The sequence below is a fragment of the Drosophila ananassae genome, chromosome XR (genome assembly GCF_017639315.1).
Source record: "Drosophila ananassae strain 14024-0371.13 chromosome XR, ASM1763931v2, whole genome shotgun sequence".
NCBI classification, from domain to species: Eukaryota; Metazoa; Arthropoda; class Insecta; order Diptera; family Drosophilidae; genus Drosophila; species Drosophila ananassae.
The window spans coordinates 5,078,707-5,099,112 of record NC_057932.1 but is presented as its reverse complement, the minus strand read 5'-3'; the positions used below and the strand labels follow the sequence as shown (position 1 = coordinate 5,099,112).

At 47.5% G+C, this 20,406-nt stretch overlaps 1 protein-coding gene across 1 annotated transcript in view; it reads left to right on the top strand.

Moving 5' to 3' along the window:
* Positions 1-16,529, top strand: part of LOC116656481 (gamma-aminobutyric acid receptor subunit beta-like) — a 99,742-nt gene extending 83,213 nt beyond the window's left edge. The window contains exons 3-4 of the mRNA XM_044717475.1: positions 16,011-16,232; positions 16,287-16,529. Of these exons, the coding sequence (XP_044573410.1) occupies positions 16,011-16,232; positions 16,287-16,462 (398 nt within the window). The 3' untranslated portion in view covers positions 16,463-16,529. The remainder of the gene's footprint in view (positions 1-16,010; positions 16,233-16,286) is intronic.
* The last annotated feature ends 3,877 nt before the right edge of the window (positions 16,530-20,406 follow it).

The window sequence follows — 20,406 nt, the reverse complement described above, 5'->3', positions numbered from 1 at the left end:
GGTTTTCTTTTAGTTTCTTCTTCAGCGAGCCAACCCAAACGCCTTCCGCGTCTTCCGTTGCTGTGGCACTCCTCAGCTTCTCCACGATCGGCTGGCGGGAAAGTGCATCCGCGACTACGTTCAGCTTGCCTTTCCTATAGCTGATTACGTAATCGTATTGCTGCAGCTCGAAAACCCATCTCGCTATCCTTCCAAGTGGGCTCTCTATGTTGTTTAACCACTTCAGCGCCATGTGATCCGTTATCACGTCGAACTGGTACCCCTCCAGGTATGGCCTCATTTGCCGAATTTCCCATATTATTGCTAGACACTCTTTCTCTGTTGCCGAGTAATTCTTCTCCGCGCCTATTAGCGTTCGGCTGGCGTAAGCGACCACTCGCTCGCCCTCATCCGTGTCCAGCGTCAGCACTGCGCCTACGCCGTAGTCGCTGGCGTCCGTTTGCAGCACAAACTTCTTCGTGAAGTCGGGGCATGCCAGCACCGGGTCCTCTGCTAAACGTGACTTTAACTTCTCGAACGCTTCTTGTTGTTTCGTCGTCCACTCCCACTTTTTTCCCTTTCGCAGGAGATCGTTCAAAGGTTTTGCGACCCCAGCGAAATCGGGAACGAACCGTCGATACCACGACGCCATCCCTATGAACTGCCGTACTCCTTTCACGTTTGTCGGTGGTTCCAATTCCGTGATCGCTGCAACCTTTCCAGGATCCATACCAATCCCCTGACTCGTTATCCGGTGGCCCAGGTACAACAGCTCTTCCCTGAAGAAGTGGCACTTCTCTGTGTTTATCCTTAGGTTTGCCGCCTTCAGTCTTCGGAACACTTCCTTCAAATTTGCCATGTGCTCCTCCCTAGTGCGTCCGATCACTATGATATCGTCCTGGTACGCGAATGCGTGGGGAGCCATGTCCGGGCCTATGACCTGGTCTAAGGCCCTTTGAAATGTTGCCGAGGCCGAGTGTAGTCCGAACGGCATCACTTTCCACTGGTACAGACCTTTCCCTGGTACAGTAAAGGCCGTGTTTTTCCGGCTCTCTTCCTCAAGTGGGTTTTGCCAATAGCCATCCTTAAGGTCGAGGCTGCTGAAAAATTTTGCCTCCCTCAATTGCTCTAAAATGAAGTTTATTCTTGGCATCGGGTACGCATCTTTCACTGACTTTTATTATCTGCCGAAAGTCCACGCACATCCTCCACTGACCCGTTGTTGAGCTATCAGCGTTTTGATAGCGACCGAATTGATAGACAAGGTTCAATTTTATAATTCAATTTATTGTGGGTCAATTTAACCCCAAAACAAATTCCGCGGCCGAACCAAAACAATGCCGAATTACAAGTGCTAAAACCTAAGAGCTTGCGCAGAAGCTCCACCAAAGCTCCCAAACTGCATGCACTACAAAAGAACAACAAAGCGCATGCGAATCTGGGAGAAACAAAGAATATGGAGCAGCTGATAACGGCCAATTAGTGGACCGCTGCGGCTGGTTACACTGAGAGAATAGAACTAGAAATAATTATGATTTTTGATGCTGGCACAAGTCCCAACATCCTCCCCCGTTGAATTCCATCTTTCAACCAAAAATCCTTAGGGGCATGGGGCAGCTTCATCACATAATAATGCTGATGATCTCAAGGTCCATAATATCAGTTGCAGGCTGCCGTGTCCATCCAGTTCCAGAGAGCGCTCGAGCCAAGCGTCAACAGAGTGCCGAGAGTGGAAGGAAACATCTTTCCGAAATTGCGCGTAGGCGCACCTTTCGATTGCAGGATCGGGAGCCTTCACGGCTGGAGCAGCAGCCACCTTGGCAGCTGCAAACGGCGGCAGCAGCGATGCGGACGACCTCCCCCCATTGGAAGTGTGCAGGCTAGAGTTCCGAATGGAGTCAGACCTGGGTGCTGACTTAATCGGCAACGGTGACAATAATCCAAATCCCGAGCCAGATGAGGGATTAAGTTCAGCAGCTTCAGAAAATCCATCGCAGACAACTGCCAGATGCGACATTGAAATAGCGACCACGGGGGGAGCGGTGGATAGCAGCGGCACTGATGAGACGCAATTGGACACGTCCTGGATATCGTGATCCTTGTTCAGGTTTCGCTCCAATTTAAAAACCTGAGAACCCGATTGGATGTCGCAGTCCAGCGGGTAATCCTGACTGCATGAGCGACGCTTTTCCAACAGACCAGAACAGAACAGAATTTATTGTGGGTCAATTTAACCCCAAAACAAATTGAATTATAAAATTGAACCTTGTCTATCAATTCGGTCGCTATCAAAACGCTGATAGCTCAACATTGGTGACCCCGACGTGATCGCGCTCTAATTGATTTGTGATCATTAAAGTGCTTAAAGGAAACCTTGCAAAGGAAAACTTGTTGCTGTTGTTTCCATTGCATTGCACCTTGCCCAAAAACAAATTGAGCGGAATTTGTTTTGGGGTTAAATTGACCCACAATAAATTGAATTATAAAATTGAACCTTGTCTATCAATGTTGAGCTATCAGCGTTTTGATAGCGACCGGGGTGTCCCTGCCTGGTTTCACTAGTGAAACCCATCTCGCTATCCTTCCAAGTGGGCTCTCTATGTTGTTTAACCACTTCAGCGCCATGTGATCCGTTATCACGTCGAACTGGTATCCCTCCAGGTATGGCCTCATTTGCCGAATTGCTCAGATTATTGCAAGACACTCTTTCTCTGTTGCCGAGTAGTTCTTGTCCGCGCCTATTAGCGTTCGGCTGGCGTAAGCGACCACTCGCTCGCCCTCATCCGTGTCCAGCGTCAGCACTGCGCCTACGCCGTAATCGCTGGCGTCCGTTTGCAGTACAAACTTCTTCGTGAAGTCGGGGCATGCCAGCACCGGGTCCTCTGCTAACCGCGACTTTAACTTTTCGAACGCTTCTTGCTGTCTCGACGTCCACTCCCACTTTGTTCCCTTTCGCAGGAGATCGTTCAAGGGTTTTGCGACCCCCGCGAAATCGGGAACGAACCGTCGATACCACGACGCCATTCCTATGAACTGCCGTACCCCTTTCACGTTCTTCGGTGGTTCCAATTCCGTGATCGCTGCGACTTTTCCCGGATCCATACCAATTCCGTGACTCGTTATCCGGTGGCCTAGGTACAAAAGCTCTTCCCTGAAGAAATGGCACTTCTCTGTGTTTATCCTTAGGTTCGCCGCCTTCAGTCTTCGGAACACTTCCTTCAAATTTGCCATGTGCTCCTCCCTAGTGCGTCCGATCACTATTATATCGTCCTGGTACGCGAATGCGTGGGGAGCCATGTCCGGGCCTATGACCTGGTCTAAAGCCCTTTGAAATGTTGCCGAGGCCGAGTGTAGTCCGAACGGCATCACTTTCCATTGGTACAGACCTTTTCCTGGTACAGTAAAAGCCGTGTATTTCCGGCTCTCTTCCTCAAGGGGGATTTGCCAATAGCCATCCTTAAGGTCGAGGCTGCTGAAAAATTTTGGTTCCCTCAATTGCTCCAAAATGAAGTTTATTCTGGGCATCGGGTACGCATCCTTCACTGACTTTGCGTTTATCTGCCGAAAGTCTACGCACATCCTCCACTGGCCCGTCTTCTTCTTCACCATGACAATGGGTGAGCTGTAGGCGCTGTTTGACGGTTCGATGCATCCCTTCTCCAGCAGTTCTTCCACCTTTTCATTGATTTCCCCCTGTATTTTGGGGTTCTGTGGGTAGTATCTTTGTTTAATTGGGATGTCGTCCTTCATCGTGATTTTATGCTGGGTTATGTTTGAACAACCCTTCTGATTCCTGAACGCCGCCAGCTCTTCTTCGATAAACCTTTTGTCCCGCTCGCGATCCCATTCCTCCGAGGGTCCCGCTATCGCTATGGACAGCCTATCCTCCAGGCATCCGGTCCACCTCTCTCTTTTCGGGATCGTGACTTGGTGGCCTGCGCAGTTGATTATTGTGCCGAATTCTGCGAGGAAATCCCATCCAAGCACCGCGCTGTCTCCCATGCCTGGCAACACTATCATATTTAAATCCTTTTTCTTGTTGCCAAAGCTTACAGTTGTAAGGAGTACCATTTGAGTTTCTATGTGGCTCCCGTCGGCCAACTTTACTAGTCTCCTTGTCGCTTTCCGTTCTCCGGCGATTCCCGGGTCCTCTGCTAGCTGAAATGAAGCTAGCCGTTGCCCCGGTGTCCACCATGGCCCTCACTTCTGCTCCTCCGACCTTGATGACCGCCGCCTATTGCTGATCGTCTCCGGTTAATCCTCCAACTATCTCTGAGAGGCAGCACCTCGCGATCTCCGCCTTCCTCTCTATTGCTGGGATCGCTGCACGTTTCCCGCTCTCTGGCAGCATTCCGTGCTTCTCACCCCCACTGCGCCGCACATCCTGCAGAACAAAATTCTGGGGTTTCTGCACCCGCTGGCCCAATGGCCCATGCCTCCGCATCTGTTGCACGCCTATGCTGGGTTTTCTACGTGTCCCTGTCTAGGCGTCGCTGCCCGCTGAATATTCGGCTGCCTTTGGATTTGGTTTGCTGCCCATTGTTGGTTCGGCTGTTGTTGCCTTGGGCCTGCCCATTGCTGGCTCGGCTGCTGTTGCTGTGGCATTTGACGATGCTCCTCCGGCTGCCATCTCTGCCCCCATCCCTGTCCTGGATGGCTCTGTTGCTCCTGTGGTTTATGGTGCAACTCCTCCTTTGGCCATCTTCTGTCTACCGCTGGGGACTGTCTATTGAAGACCTCCTCCTCCAAAGCCAGCTCTTCGAATTCTTCGGCTAGACCCATGACCTCCTCGAGTGATGCACATGCGTAGGGTCTCATGAACATCTTCATGCGTGGCATGCAGTTCTCCACGAGCCTATCGATGACCTCCTTTGTGGACTTTCCTAACGGCTTCATCAGCGCCTGAAGGTCCACCATGTACTCTTTGAAAGGCTCTCCTCGCTGTTGCTTCCGCTGCTTTACCTGGTCTGCCAATTTCTCGAAGTATCCTTTTGGCAGGAAAAAGGCCTCGAAGCTCCTTCTGAACTCCTTCCATGTGAGCCACTCCTCGTCGTTCATTAGGAACCATTTTTGCGCTCTGTCCTGGAGTAGTTCGGGCATCGCTCGCGGGATTGTGTTTATATCCATCCCGTATGTTTTGGCAGACCATGCTACTCGGTCCACGAACTCGAGAGGATCCCCTGTTCCGTCGAATCGGAACGACCACTCTCGGACTTGTCTCGCCACCTTCGCATAGTCCACCTGTACCGGGACTGGCTTCCGCGCTTGTGGCTCCATGCTCTTCATTTCCGGCACTGCCAGACTTTGGATGAGCTTTTCCGATTCGCTCACCGCTCTCTGCCTCGGCGTGGCCCCGATCCCCGCTTCGGGTTGGTGCCAATACGCACGCCCTCCCAAAGCTTGCGCCCGGCAGGTCGTGCGGTCTTGGTGCCTGGCGCCGAAACGGCTCTCGGTTCCCTTCGTTTGGACTCACGGACTCTGGTTGCGGGGCCTGTGTTGCTGCTTGTCGTCTTCCACTGCCGCTGCCTGTCCATCGCTGCTGCTCCCTCGTCGTCGCTGCTCTACGGTTGCCGCTGCTCCCTCGTCGTCGCGGCTATGCTGCTGCCGCTGCTCCCTCGTCGTCGCTGCTCTCCTGTTGCCGCTGCTCCCTCGTCGTCGCCTCTGCCGTTGCTGTATCTCCGCTTGGGGTGCCGTGGACTCGGAACCTTTGGCTTGCCTGGATTTGCCCTTTCGCCGTGGCCGGCACCCAATCCGTGTTAACAGACCGAGTGGCTCACCTCCCAGGCATACGCCGGGCAGGATATGCTCCTCGCTGCTTAGCGGCCGGATCAGGGCACGAAGGGCCTTCCTACCCTACAGGACACGCCCCCGGTCGCGTTCGCCACTCGCCTCCAAACACCTGCGTGCCTACGCCCCGCAGGATCTATGGTAGGCCAGAGGTGTGGGCGTCGCGTCTCCTTTGACTCCAGGTGGATCGCTGTGCATACGCTCCAGCGCCTGGATCAGGATTCTCTTGACTTCCCGGGGTGTCCCTGCCTGGTTTCACTAGTGAAACCCATCTCGCTATCCTTCCAAGTGGGCTCTCTATGTTGTTTAACCACTTCAGCGCCATGTGATCCGTTATCACGTCGAACTGGTATCCCTCCAGGTATGGCCTCATTTGCCGAATTGCTCAGATTATTGCAAGACACTCTTTCTCTGTTGCCGAGTAGTTCTTGTCCGCGCCTATTAGCGTTCGGCTGGCGTAAGCGACCACTCGCTCGCCCTCATCCGTGTCCAGCGTCAGCACTGCGCCTACGCCGTAATCGCTGGCGTCCGTTTGCAGTACAAACTTCTTCGTGAAGTCGGGGCATGCCAGCACCGGGTCCTCTGCTAACCGCGACTTTAACTTTTCGAACGCTTCTTGCTGTCTCGACGTCCACTCCCACTTTGTTCCCTTTCGCAGGAGATCGTTCAAGGGTTTTGCGACCCCCGCGAAATCGGGAACGAACCGTCGATACCACGACGCCATTCCTATGAACTGCCGTACCCCTTTCACGTTCTTCGGTGGTTCCAATTCCGTGATCGCTGCGACTTTTCCCGGATCCATACCAATTCCGTGATTCGTTATCCGGTGGCCTAGGTACAAAAGCTCTTCCCTGAAGAAATGGCACTTCTCTGTGTTTATCCTTAGGTTTGCCGCCTTCAGTCTTCGGAACACTTCCTTCAAATTTGCCATGTGCTCCTCCCTAGTGCGTCCGATCACTATGATATCGTCCTGGTACGCGAATGCGTGGGGAGCCATGTCCGGGCCTATGACCTGGTCTAAGGCCCTTTGAAATGTTGCCGAGGCCGAGTGTAGTCCGAACGGCATCACTTTCCACTGGTACAGACCTTTCCCTGGTACAGTAAAGGCCGTGTTTTTCCGGCTCTCTTCCTCAAGTGGGTTTTGCCAATAGCCATCCTTAAGGTCGAGGCTGCTGAAAAATTTTGGTTCCCTCAATTGCTCTAAAATGAAGTTTATTCTTGGCATCGGGTACGCATCCTTCACTGACTTTGCGTTTATCTGCCGAAAGTCTACGCACATCCTCCACTGGCCCGTCTTCTTCTTCACCATGACAATGGGTGAGCTGTAGGCGCTGTTTGACGGTTCGATGCATCCCTTCTCCAGCAGTTCTTCCACCTTTTCATTGATTTCCCCCTGTATTTTGGGGTTCTGTGGGTAGTATCTTTGTTTAATTGGGATGTCGTCCTTCATCGTGATTTTATGCTGGGTTATGTTTGAACAACCCTTCTGATTCCTGAACGCCGCCAGCTCTTCTTCGATAAACCTTTTGTCCCGCTCGCGATCCCATTCCTCCGAGGGTCCCGCTATCGCTATGGACAGCCTATCCTCCAGGCATCCGGTCCACCTCTCTCTTTTCGGGATCGTGACTTGGTGGCCTGCGCAGTTGATTATTGTGCCGAATTCTGCGAGGAAATCCCATCCAAGCACCGCGCTGTCTCCCATGCCTGGCAACACTATCATATTTAAATCCTTTTTCTTGTTGCCAAAGCTTACAGTTGTAAGGAGTACCATTTGAGTTTCTATGTGGCTCCCGTCGGCCAACTTTACTAGTCTCCTTGTCGCTTTCCGTTCTCCGGCGATTCCCGGGTCCTCTGCTAGCTGAAATGAAGCTAGCCGTTGCCCCGGTGTCCACCATGGCCCTCACTTCTGCTCCTCCGACCTTGATGACCGCCGCCAATTGCTGATCGTCTCCGGTTAATCCTCCAACTATCTCTGAGAGGCAGCACCTCGCGATCTCCGCCTTCCTCTCTATTGCTGGGATCGCTGCACGTTTCCCGCTCTCTGGCAGCATTCCGTGCTTCTCACCCCCACTGCGCCGCACATCCTGCAGAACAAAATTCTGGGGTTTCTGCACCCGCTGGCCCAATGGCCCATGCCTCCGCATCTGTTGCACGCCTATGCTGGGTTTTCTACGTGTCCCTGTCTAGGCGTCGCTGCCCGCTGAATATTCGGCTGCCTTTGGATTTGGTTTGCTGCCCATTGTTGGTTCGGCTGTTGTTGCCTTGGGCCTGCCCATTGCTGGCTCGGCTGCTGTTGCTGTGGCATTTGACGATGCTCCTCCGGCTGCCATCTCTGCCCCCATCCCTGTCCTGGATGGCTCTGTTGCTCCTGTGGTTTATGGTGCAACTCCTCCTTTGGCCATCTTCTGTCTACCGCTGGGGACTGTCTATTGAAGACCTCCTCCTCCAAAGCCAGCTCTTCGAATTCTTCGGCTAGACCCATGACCTCCTCGAGTGATGCACATGCGTAGGGTCTCATGAACATTTTCATGCGTGGCATGCAGTTCTCCACGAGCCTATCGATGACCTCCTTTGTGGACTTTCCTAACGGCTTCATCAGCGCCTGAAGGTCCACCATGTACTCTTTGAAAGGCTCTCCTCGCTGTTGCTTCCTCTGCTTTACCTGGTCTGCCAATTTCTCGAAGTATCCTTTTGGCAGGAAAAAGGCCTCGAAGCTCCTTCTGAACTCCTTCCATGTGAGCCACTCCTCGTCGTTCATTAGGAACCATTTTTGCGCTCTGCCCTGGAGTAGTTCGGGCATCGCTCGCGGGATTGTGTTTATATCCATCCCGTATGTTTTGGCAGACCATGCTACTCGGTCCACGAACTCGAGAGGATCCCCTGTTCCGTCGAATCGGAACGACCACTCTCGGACTTGTCTCGCCACCTTCGCATGGTCCACCTGTACCGGGACTGGCTTCCGCGCTTGTGGCTCCATGCTCTTCATTTCCGGCACTGCCAGACTTTGGATGAGCTTTTCCGATTCGCTCACCGCTCTCTGCCTCGGCGTGGTCCCGATCCCCGCTTCGGGTTGGTGCCAATACGCACGCCCTCCCAAAGCTTGCGCCCGGCAGGTCGTGCGGTCTTGGTGCCTGGCGCCGAAACGGCTCTCGGTTCCCTTCGTTTGGACTCACGGACTCTGGTTGCGGGGCCTGTGTTGCTGCTTGTCGTCTTCCACTGCCGCTGCCTGTCCATCGCTGCTGCTCCCTCGTCGTCGCTGCTCTACGGTTGCCGCTGCTCCCTCGTCGTCGCGGCTATGCTGCTGCCGCTGCTCCCTCGTCGTCGCTGCTCTCCTGTTGCCGCTGCTCCCTCGTCGTCGCCTCTGCCGTTGCTGTATCTCCGCTTGAGGTGCCGTGGACTCGGAACCTTTGGCTTGCCTGGATTTGCCCTTTCGCCGTGGCCGGCACCCAATCCGTGTTAACAGACCGAGTGGCTCACCTCCCAGGCATACGCCGGGCAGGATATGCTCCTCGCTGCTTAGCGGCCGGATCAGGGCACGAAGGGCCTTCCTACCCTACAGGACACGCCCCCGGTCGCGTTCGCCACTCGCCTCCAAACACCTGCGTGCCTACGCCCCGCAGGATCTATGGTAGGCCAGAGGTGTGGGCGTCGCGTCTCCTTTGACTCCAGGTGGATCGCTGTGCATACGCTCCAGCGCCTGGATCAGGATTCTCTTGACTTCCCGGGGTGTCCCTGCCTGGTTTCACTAGTGGGATTGAGTTCCCGGGTTGGCTATCCCTCGCGTTACAGGATCACACCTGGATCGAACGGTCAGGAGCAGACAAGGCGTACGCCAGGCTGATCCGTCGTTGCCGCCACTACACCAGGATACGTGTCGTGTCCGGGAATAACTCTACCCGACTCTTTTACCCTTGGGCCTCAGCTTTGCCGCGGATCCTTGATCCTTTTCCCCTGACTCCTTGCTCGATTCGATGCGCGTACCGCCGCCCGACTTACCCACAGGGGGTCCTTAAGCTATTTTCATATATCCTTGCTCACTCGCTTTAATAGCCCGCACTGAAGACTGTCGGACTTACCCACGGGGGGTCCTTCAGCCTGTACTCCTAACTCTTCAAGGAAGCTTTCCAACTTGAATGGCAGACTTACCCACGGGGGGTCTTTCACTCACTCTCCCAGCTTCCCTAGAAGACTCGGCCTCGATTCGCTCCAGGGGCCCTCCTTATATAATGCCAGAGGCGCCCGTTAATCCTTGCAAATCCACTTCCTGCCGTTAATCCTCCGCTCCTTCACTTTCTCCGTTAGCTTTCTCCAAGCCCGCCGTCTTTCTATCGGCGGGCTTTCTTTATAGTTCCCCCCCCCGATTGCCCCGTTCGGGCCTCCGATCCGCATTATTTTGTGCCGGTCATCGGACTTCGTCCCGATACCCCGCGATCCCCCCCTGGACATTCAAATGCATTTCTGTGTTTTTGTGCATTTTGTAAACACAGCTGCGCGGTCCCCGCTGTTTCCTATGACCTTCGAGCGCGGCCGCGGAGGCCCGGCCGGGACCGTTACGTTCCACGGTGACTCCTCTTTCGCCCTCTTCCGTGCGCGACGCCGTGCTGGTTCCTCTTGCCCCCGCTGCTGCCCCCGCATGCCGTCTGTGCGCGACGCATTTCTCCCTTGATACCTTTCTCTTCCTCCGTATTTCTAACACAGCAGCGCTGGCCCATCCGACGCTGCAGTGCTGACTTGCATGTCCCCCCCCCCCCGCTGTTGCCCCTCTTGCCACCTGTCTTGGTGTGTGCGAATTATTTATTGAAGTAGTAGTAACAATTATCTGTTATTTATATATACAATTTTTAAAATTAATTAATTATAATAGTGTGGGAGATCTAATCTCCTCACAATCTCTAGAAGCTTAAAGGACAGAGAGGTTAACTACGCTACCAACGAATTGGAGCTGTAAGCCATAGTGTGGGCACTAGAAAAGCTTTGTCACTACCTATATGGGGTCAAAGACATAAATGTCTACACTGACCACCAACCGCTGAACTACGCGGTGTCGGATTCTAATCCGAACACGAAAATTAAAAGGTGGAAAGAACGCATCGACGAGTGTGGTGCCAAAGTTCATTACATGCCTGGCAAAGGCAACCTCGTTGCAGATGCCCTCTCGAGGCAACAACTCAACGATGTAGAAGAGAAAGAGGCATTTTTAAGCGCGGCCACAATTCACAGTGAGCTGTCGCTAACCCACAATTTCCCATCCACGGACAAGCCTCTCAATTGCTTCCAAAACCAGATAACTCTGGAAGAAGCCCGCTTATCGTCAAAACGCAGCTTTGTTCTCTTTGGAAACAAGAGACGCCACAACATTGACTTCACTTGCGAGGAGTCATTGCTGGAGGAGCTCACGCTATTTGCGATTTGCACACGCTAGCAATGGTACAGGACAAATTGGTTCGGCAATTCCCTGCCACCAAATTTTGGCACTGCAAAAACCGAGTAACGGATATTTTTGCAATTGACGAGAGGCGGGAGATTCTCACTGTCGAGCACAACAGAGTTCACAGGTCTGCCCAAGAAAACGTAAAGCAGGTACTCTCCGAGTAATACTTCCCGAATATGACCAAAATGGCGAACGAAATAGTCGATTCCAGCAGGACTTGCGCCAAGGCTAAATACGACAGACATCCAAAGAAACAGGAGCTTGGCGAAACACCAATCCCATCTCATGTAGGAGAAATGCTACACATAGACATCTTCTCCACGGATAAAAAGTATTTCCTTACGTGCATCGACAAGTTCTCGAAATTTGCCGTCGTCCAACCGGTTCCCTCTAGTTCCATAGAGGACCTCAAACCAGCGCTACTACAGCTGATGACCATTTTCCCTAAGGCAAAGGTCATATATTGCGACAACGATCCATCGTTGAACTCGCACACTATCGTGGCCATGCTGGAAAACCATTTCAGCGTTAGCATTTCAAATGCTCCGCCCCTCCACAGTGTCTCAAACGGACAGGTGGAACGCTTCCACAGCACTCTGGTAGAGCTTGCTCGATGCCTTAAAATCGACAAAGGCATTAGCGATACCGTAGAGCTGATCCTACTGGCTACAACCAAATACAACAAATCTATCCATTCGGTCATCGACTGTTTGGCGGATAGATAGGCTGACGTGGCGTACCAAATACAGGATAAGATAAAAATAGTCCAAGACAAGCTCCGAAACAGGGAAAACGCTTCCCGACAAAATAGTGAGTTCGAGGTTGGCGAAAAAGTCCTAGTGAAGTCCAACAAACGCCTGGGCAACAAACTCTCACCTTTGTGTGAAGAAAAACCGTTGAAGCGGACATGGAGACCACAGTCCTCATTAAGGGGAGGGTGGTCCACAAAGACAACCTTAGGTAGGCCGAGCGTGACTCCGAAACAGGGAAAACGCTTCCTGACAAAATAGTGAGTTCGAGGTTGGCGAAAAAGTCCTAGTGAAGTCCAACAAACGCCTGGGCAACAAACTCTCACCTTTGTGTGAAGAAAAAACCGTTGAAGCGGACATGGAGACCACAGTCCTCATTAAGGGGAGGGTGGTCCACAAAGACAACCTTAGGTAGGCCGAGCGTGACTCTATCATCCCTCGCCTGATAATTTTTAAATTTTTTTATTATCCATTTTTTTGTAGCCACTTGGCATAAGTTTTGCTTCCATTATTATTTTAATCACGCTTTGGTGGTGGGCTACCCAATTTCAACAAAACTTACAGCACTTCCAAATTACAGGTTCACAAGCATATCCCTGATTTTCCTTTTGACCAAAACATCGGCACGCGTCACGGACTATTCTAAAGCTTAATACATTCCCATCGTTGATGGCCGAATTCTAATATGGGAGGAATTCGTGTTTGTGAAACATTCAGCGAATCTCTCGGAATATAGGCGCGTCATAGAAGAAACTTACGGGATGTCCAACATGTTCCCTCAGTCTCACATGCAGAAACTCTTGATTGTTGATGTCGCCCATCTGCGCGACCTGCTCGACTCATTGAGCATCCATCATATGGTAGCAAGAAGCTTAGACTTCCTAGGGACCCCGTTGAAAGTAGTGGCGGGAACGCCGGACGCGGAAGACTTCGAGAAAATTAAATTTAGAGAATTCGAATTAACAAATGCAAACAATAGGCAGGTTAATATTTACAACAAGGTGCAAATTCAAATTAATAAAATTTCCGCTACCGTCAACCAACTTCTGAGGTCTGCTAAAAAGTCCCAAATTGATACAGGGCACCTACTCGAGATGCTTTTAACTCGAAATAGGATGATAACAATGGAGCTGCACGGTTTAATACTGGCAGTAGCACTTGCCAAAGTTAATGTCGTTAGCCCTAGCATCTAAGATCATGCAGACCTGGAAGGTGTGTAGATGGAAGAGCCCACCGAGACCTCGATTAGGAATGTTTTGTCCGTATCCTCCGTTAAGATTTTACAATCCAATAACATCATACACTTTATCATTAAGTTTCCAAAGATTAAGGCGGCCTGCAACAAGATCACCGTTTTCCCGGTGTCACATCACGACACCATACTCAGGCTGGAGGACAATTTTATTGCTCAATGCGACAATATCCACACGGTAGAAAACTGCTCTTTGCCGGCAGGGGCTACATTTTGTCGGCTGGCACGAAGAAGATCATGCGCTCAAGAGCTCCATGCTGGAGGCACAGCACATTGCGAGATCCAGCAAAGTGATTTACACCCCATCACCTACGTTGATGAGGGGATTGTGATTATAAATGATAGCCCGTCTCGAGTGTGTGTGGATAATGGCACCGCGCCGAAGTTAACCGCACAACGGCAATGTCCGATTACTTAAGAGCTCGCTCTGGCCAAACTGCTGACACAGCGTCTGGCCGGATGCCCGTGCATAGCCAACGAACACTGTTTGCGTGGCCGCTATGAAATATATTTTTGTTAGCTTTAAGTTCAGTTTATGTTTGAGTCTCACACAATAAAGAACTCATATACCAAAACTAAGGCACAAGCCATTAAAGTCAATTCACTTGTAAAATTGGTTACTCAGCCTCAATGGCGGTAACAACGGAGTTAGTAACTCCCAACATACCTTCCAGCGAGAAGGAAGAACCCCAGGCAACCCAAAGATATCATATCACCCTCTACTGAAGACATCCTCTCCAGCAACGGACAAACAGCTATCCTTTCCCCTCAATTTAATTAATTTATATATGTTCGCTTAGGCGGAGGTATGTGGACATACATAAGGTCCACTCGTGTTACGTTTATGCGGACATATGCACATATGAGACCTTGAAAAACGTAAACCCTGCGACAAAGTGTTACAGTGTGCACCCTTTAAGTACTCTTGGTACAGTGGGTGTTCGATATATATATACAAGATATTAATTGTGCATATATGTGCATATTACAATGATAACCGGCCTCATTTTCTATCGCAGGTTCCACTGCATACAGCCTACCTCCCGCCTTATTTCTATTCCTTCTATTCGGAATGTTAAAATGTAAAGGAAATGCTGGCTATCCAACCATTAATAAGGTTGTGAAAAAAAAAATCCAGCATTGTTTTATGATTTATTAAGGCGGGTAGGTTTATTAGTAAGAGTTTACTTACGATACGAAGGAAGTTGAAAATTTGCATACCAGTTATCATTAGTCCTCTAAGAGAAAATAATAACTAATTATTTCACACAGGTTCTATGCAGTCTTTATAAATACCACATGGGGGACACCAGACACATGACACACCATATATAATAATATAGGGGGTCTTTAAATTATTTTGATCAACTTTTAATAAAACAAAGTACACCTTTTGCTTTATTTACCATTGTGGAAATTTGGTCGACGTATTGGGACTTTTACATTATTGTACATTATAAACTTTAAATTACACATTATTATTATATTAAATTAAATTACACCGTCAGCCGTCAGCATAAAATCGCCACTCATAATTTCACTTGCTTTAAAACCAAACCAAACCAGGGGAACCAAAACCCCTGAACCAAAACCAGAACAAACATAGGTTCCAACCGCAGTACACCTAACAGAAGAAATTGATCAAATTTTAGCTATGTAAAATACGCCCGACTCTTCAATGCAACGGAAACAGAGGTTCCACACTAGAAGTAATAACTTTTATAACGGTATAACGCAGAAAATTTTTAATTCTTTGGCTGTATATAGTAGCCACCTCCTCACGCTTAAGCCTGCTGTATGTCAACTACGTGGACCGTCGTTCAGAATGACACTTGGTTGTGAAGGTTTACGTATGAGTGTTCACAACAAGAAAGTTCTTATAATCGGAATTCTTTTCTTATAACAATTGATTTGGCACTATTTATGGGTACCATCAAATTTATAATACTCTCTTCTATGGTATAAAAACCAGACTTTGGCTAATAATAAAAATTGACAAGCATCTGGAAGACCAGATAGTGTTATGGGTGAGTTCTGAGTGTATCTCTATAAAACGTTAACTATAGCTCCAATCAACTAAAAGGCAAGGCAGTTTTATGTGTTTATGCTTGGCGCATTACTGAGGATAAGATTACATCAAAATAAAAAAAAGTAAGGACGGCTGTTGAGTTTCTCGAGTATATGGTATGCAATAACCATCTTTTCCAACCAAACTTTAATTAATCTTCATAGTGAAGATTCTCAAAACAGAAATTTACCAAAAAATTATTCAAATTAACAACTCAAACAATCCAGTAGTCTAAAAGTCATCCAATTTGCATGAGTTTTGTTTTTCACCTGTTAATTAGGCATTGAAATAGTTTAGCAATAAAACCTTTTCAAAAAACTTTTCTAAATTTAGTAAATTGGGGTTGTGTGGTGCGTGTTAAATATTTGAAACAAACTACATCCAAAATCGTAAAGCTTTATCTTCTATAGTCTCAGAGATCTGCGCCTTCATACAGACAGATAGACGGACAAACAAATGCACAGACGTACTTGGCTATATCGATATTTACAGTTAAGCTCATATTATTATTATAGTTACAGAAAGTTTAGCGAATTTTTTCCTACAGAACAATAAATGAATCCAACGATTTAATAAAAAAAGGCTATATCGACTCGGCTGTTGGTGCTGAGCAATAACATATATTTTCTATGGGGTCAAAGATTATTCCTTCTCCCTGTTACAATTAAGTCCTCACCCATTACAAAATGAAATTATTCACGGAATTGATCCTTCGTATGTTTTAAATTTTTTTTCTTTTAACAGTAAAAAGTTACCGGTCTGATACGTGTTCGATTACCGACGGAGTAAATGAATTTCATGATGATTGCTTAAGTCCCATTCCTTCACTACGAAAAAGTGATTTTGGCATTTCTGTAACCTCAATCGGAAATGAAACGATGCATTTGGGAAAGTTTCCGCCAAGTTTTCGTATATCTCGTAATTTTGGAAATGGCCGCTCTCAACTTAGATACCGTTCTCAGCGGGGTAATTATTTAAAATTTTTGGTTTCATGCTTATATTTTATCTATTCTTAAGCAGGAGTACCTACAAGACCCCGTATGTTTCACGCAATAAAAAAAAGCGCCTCTGTCATTAAATCCACCATACCAAGGATTGAAGATGTTAACAAAATTGATAAATATTCTCGCATAATATTTCCAATAAGTTTTCTTGTATTTAATCTAGTTTATTGGCTTTTCTATACTATTGACTGATTACTGTCAAATTTCTTTTTATAATTATGTTATGATTTTTTAAAAACATTTTTATTTTCAATAAAATAAATAAATATCAAATAATTGTTATTGACAATGTTATATTATGCAGTTGGTGCATTTTTCTTTTAATATTTTTTACATCTTTTCGTAAAGCAATTAAAAAGGCTTTGAAGTCATTGGTTTAATTAGATAACCACTAACCATACAACATATAGACTTCTCATTTCATACAACGAAAATGGACGCAAAAATTTCTTGCGACAGGCCCCCGGAGGCCCCAGAGAGAATCTTACTCTCATTCATACGCTCATTTTTACGCTCAGAATCTCATTTATCTTTTTTGGTTGTTCAGTCGCAGAGAGGCGCATCATCAAGAAGGTACTTCCGCGGTTTAACCGATCCCTATATGTATGCGTGCTCACACATTCACATTCACCGTGTGGTTTCATGTGTGCGTTGGATTTCGTTTTAAACCAGCTAAAATTTTTGATTTTTGTAACTTTACAGGCATGCGACCCTACGAAAATTGGGGTATACATTATACGCTAATGATGAAAAAAATATGTTTTATATATTAATATTTCAACCTATATTTTATATTTGTTATGGAATACGATTAAGTGGTAGCTGTAAAATGTTTTTCACATATAAGTTAACACCTAAAATGTCAAACACTAGATAATATTAATAAAACGCTAAGTCCAAGCACATAAGTTCTCAATAACAACTGCAAAAGAGCTTACATAAACGCATTGAGTGCACCGTGCACCGTATGCAATATGATGCCGTGACACCAATAAGGGTCACACGGATCGAAAGACACGTGCGCTGAGTAAGCATTGATTATGCTTGTGATCGTGGGAAAGCCAAAAGAAAGAAAACACCCAAATATTTGGCAAAGCTCACTGAACTTAATGGCAAGTGCATCCACCAACAACACAATGCACTTGCATTGACCAATCAGCAATGAAGATATGGACTTAAGCTACAGCAACAACATCAGCTACCAATGACATCGAGGGAAGCAAGCAGCTGCAGCAACCGCGACCGAGATCGCGGCAGCGATGGAGCAACGCATAGGAGTAATTGTTAATTATAAGAATCATGTCAGTTCTAATCCGATACTCAAATAAACAAAATGTGAAAAAGATTAATTTATTTTTTTTAAAGAATATTAATAAAATCTTTTTAACTTATATATATGCATATGTCAACGAATGCATTAAAATTTATATATTAAGGTAGAAACAGGGTATATTTCAGTCGATTGATTTTAAGTTGTTGTAGTTCTGCCAGCGGATGGTGTTCCATACCCTTCTGATGGATGATTTTTGTGGAGTGAGAATAAACACAAACGGCTGATTTTTTGTTTCCGTGGGCATCAGTAGGGTATGCAAGAATCATCCGTTTGAAAATAACAACAGTGAAATTTAGGTTTTAAATAAAAGCGACTGAAAGATACTGTTGGGACTTGTGCCAGCATCAAAAATCATAATTATTTCTATTTCTATTCTCTCAGTGTAACCAGCCGCAGCGGTCCACTAATTGCCCGTTATCAGCTGCTCCATATTCTTTGTTTCTCCCAGATTCGCATGCGCTTTGTTGTTCTTTTGTAGCGCATGCAGTTTGGGAGCTTTGGTGGAGCTTCTGCGCAAGCTCTTAGGTTTTAGCACTTGTAATTCGGCATTGTTGGGATAGGCCGCTGCCGTTTTTTTTTTGGGGTTAAATTGACCCAATAAAATTATTGAAATTAAATTGTGGATTATTTTATTAATTCGGTCGCTATCAAAACGCTGATAGCTCAACATTGGTGACCCCGACGTGATCGCGCTCTAATTGATTTGTGATCATTAAAGTGCTTAAAGGAAACCTTGCAAAGGAAAACTTGTTGCTGTTGTTTCCATTGCATTGCACCTTGCACAAAAACAAATTGCATAATGGAGTCTGGAGATGTAGCTAGTGCCTCGGTTCCTGCAAGCAGGGAAAGGCTTTTGCGGCGAAGAGCAGAGGTGACCTACCAGGAGATGGAAGCCCTGCATAACAAGGTCAAGGCTGCAGTTCAGAAGGAAGATTTGACCATCATGGTACTGGAGCCGTTGGAAATTGCGTTGCGCAAGAAATTTACCACACTCCAGGATGAGTTAGAGCGATTGAGCTCTGTTGAAGTTGGGAGTGAATTATGCTGGAAGTTCTCCCAGCTTGCCGCTGATGTGCGCTTTGACATTCAGGTGGGAATGGCAAAGCACTCCATGAGGGTACCTGCACACTCCACTTGTCTCGACGGCCCCAATGGTCCCACTGCTTCGTCAATGGCAGAACCAACCATAGCGGTGGTGAAGGTGCAGGATGGTCTGTTGGAAAAGCGTCGCTCATGCAGTCAGGATTACCCGCTGGACTGCGACATCCAATCGGGTTCTCAGGTTTTTAAATTGGAGCGAAACCTGAACAAGGATCACGATATCCAGGACGTGTCCAATTGCGTCTCATCAGTGCCCCTGCTATCCACCGCTCCCCCCGTGGTCGCTATTTCAATGTCGCATCTGGCAGTTGTCTGCGATGGATTTTCTGAAGCTGCTGAACTTAATCCCTCATCTGGCTCGGGATTTGGATTATTGTCACCGTTGCCGATTAAGTCAGCACCCAGGTCTGACTCCATTCGGAACTCTAGCCTGCACCCTTCCAATGGGGGGAGGTCGTCCGCATCGCTGCTGCCGCCGTTTGCAGCTGCCAAGGTGGCTGCTGCTCCAGCCGTGAAGGCTCCCGATCCTGCAATCGAAAGGTGCGCCTACGCGCAATTTCGGAAAGATGTTTCCTTCCACTCTCGCCACTCTGTTGACGCTTGGCTCGAGCGCTCTCTGGATCTGGATGGACACGGCAGCCTGCAACTGAGAATTATGGACCTTGAGATTATCAGCAATATTATGTGATGAAGCTGCCCCATGCCCCTAAGGATTTTTTGTTGAAAGATGGAATTCAACGGGGGGAGGATGTTGGGACTTGTGCCAGCATCAAAAATCATAATTATTTCTATTTCTATTCTCTCAGTGTAACCAGCCGCAGCGGTCCACTAATTGCCCGTTATCAGCTGCTCCATATTCTTTGTTTCTCCCAGATTCGCATGCGCTTTGTTGTTCTTTTGTAGCGCATGCAGTTTGGGAGCTTTGGTGGAGCTTCTGCGCAAGCTCTTAGGTTTTAGCACTTGTAATTCGGCATTGTTGGGATAGGCCGCTGCCGTTGTTTTGGGGTTAAATTGACCCAATAAAATTATTGAAATTAAATTGTGGATTATTTTATTAATTCGGTCGCTATCAAAACGCTGATAGCTCAACAGATACCCTGTTCCTATCTATGTACAATGATTTTTAATTGTTCGTAAATATATAAATACGTAATTTCGTAAATATATATGTGAAGCATTTTACTGCTGCCATCTAATCGTATTCCTAAATATGTATAAAAAGTATGATATATAAAAATATATAATATAAAATATAATAAAATTTTTTCATACGTATATAATAATGATAACTCCCATTTTCTTAGGGTAGCATGCCTGTAAAGTTACAAAAATCAAAAATTTTAGCTGGTTTCAAAATCCAACGCACACATGAAACCGTGTATGTGAATGTGTGAGCACGCATACATATAAAGATCGGTTAAACCGCGGAAGAACATTCTTGATGATGCGCCTCTCTGCGACTGAACAACCAAAAAAGTTAAATGAGATTCTGAGCGTAAAAATTAGCGTAAGAATGAGAGTAAGATTCTCTCTGGGGCCTCCGGGGGCCTGTCGCAACAAATTTTTGCGTCCATTTTCGTTGTATGAAATGAGAAGTCTATATGTTGTATGGTTAGTGGTATAACAAAGTAACTTAAACAAAGATTTTAATAAATTTTGTCGCACAGTGTAATCTAAGAAGAAGAGGATTAGTCGAGGAAAC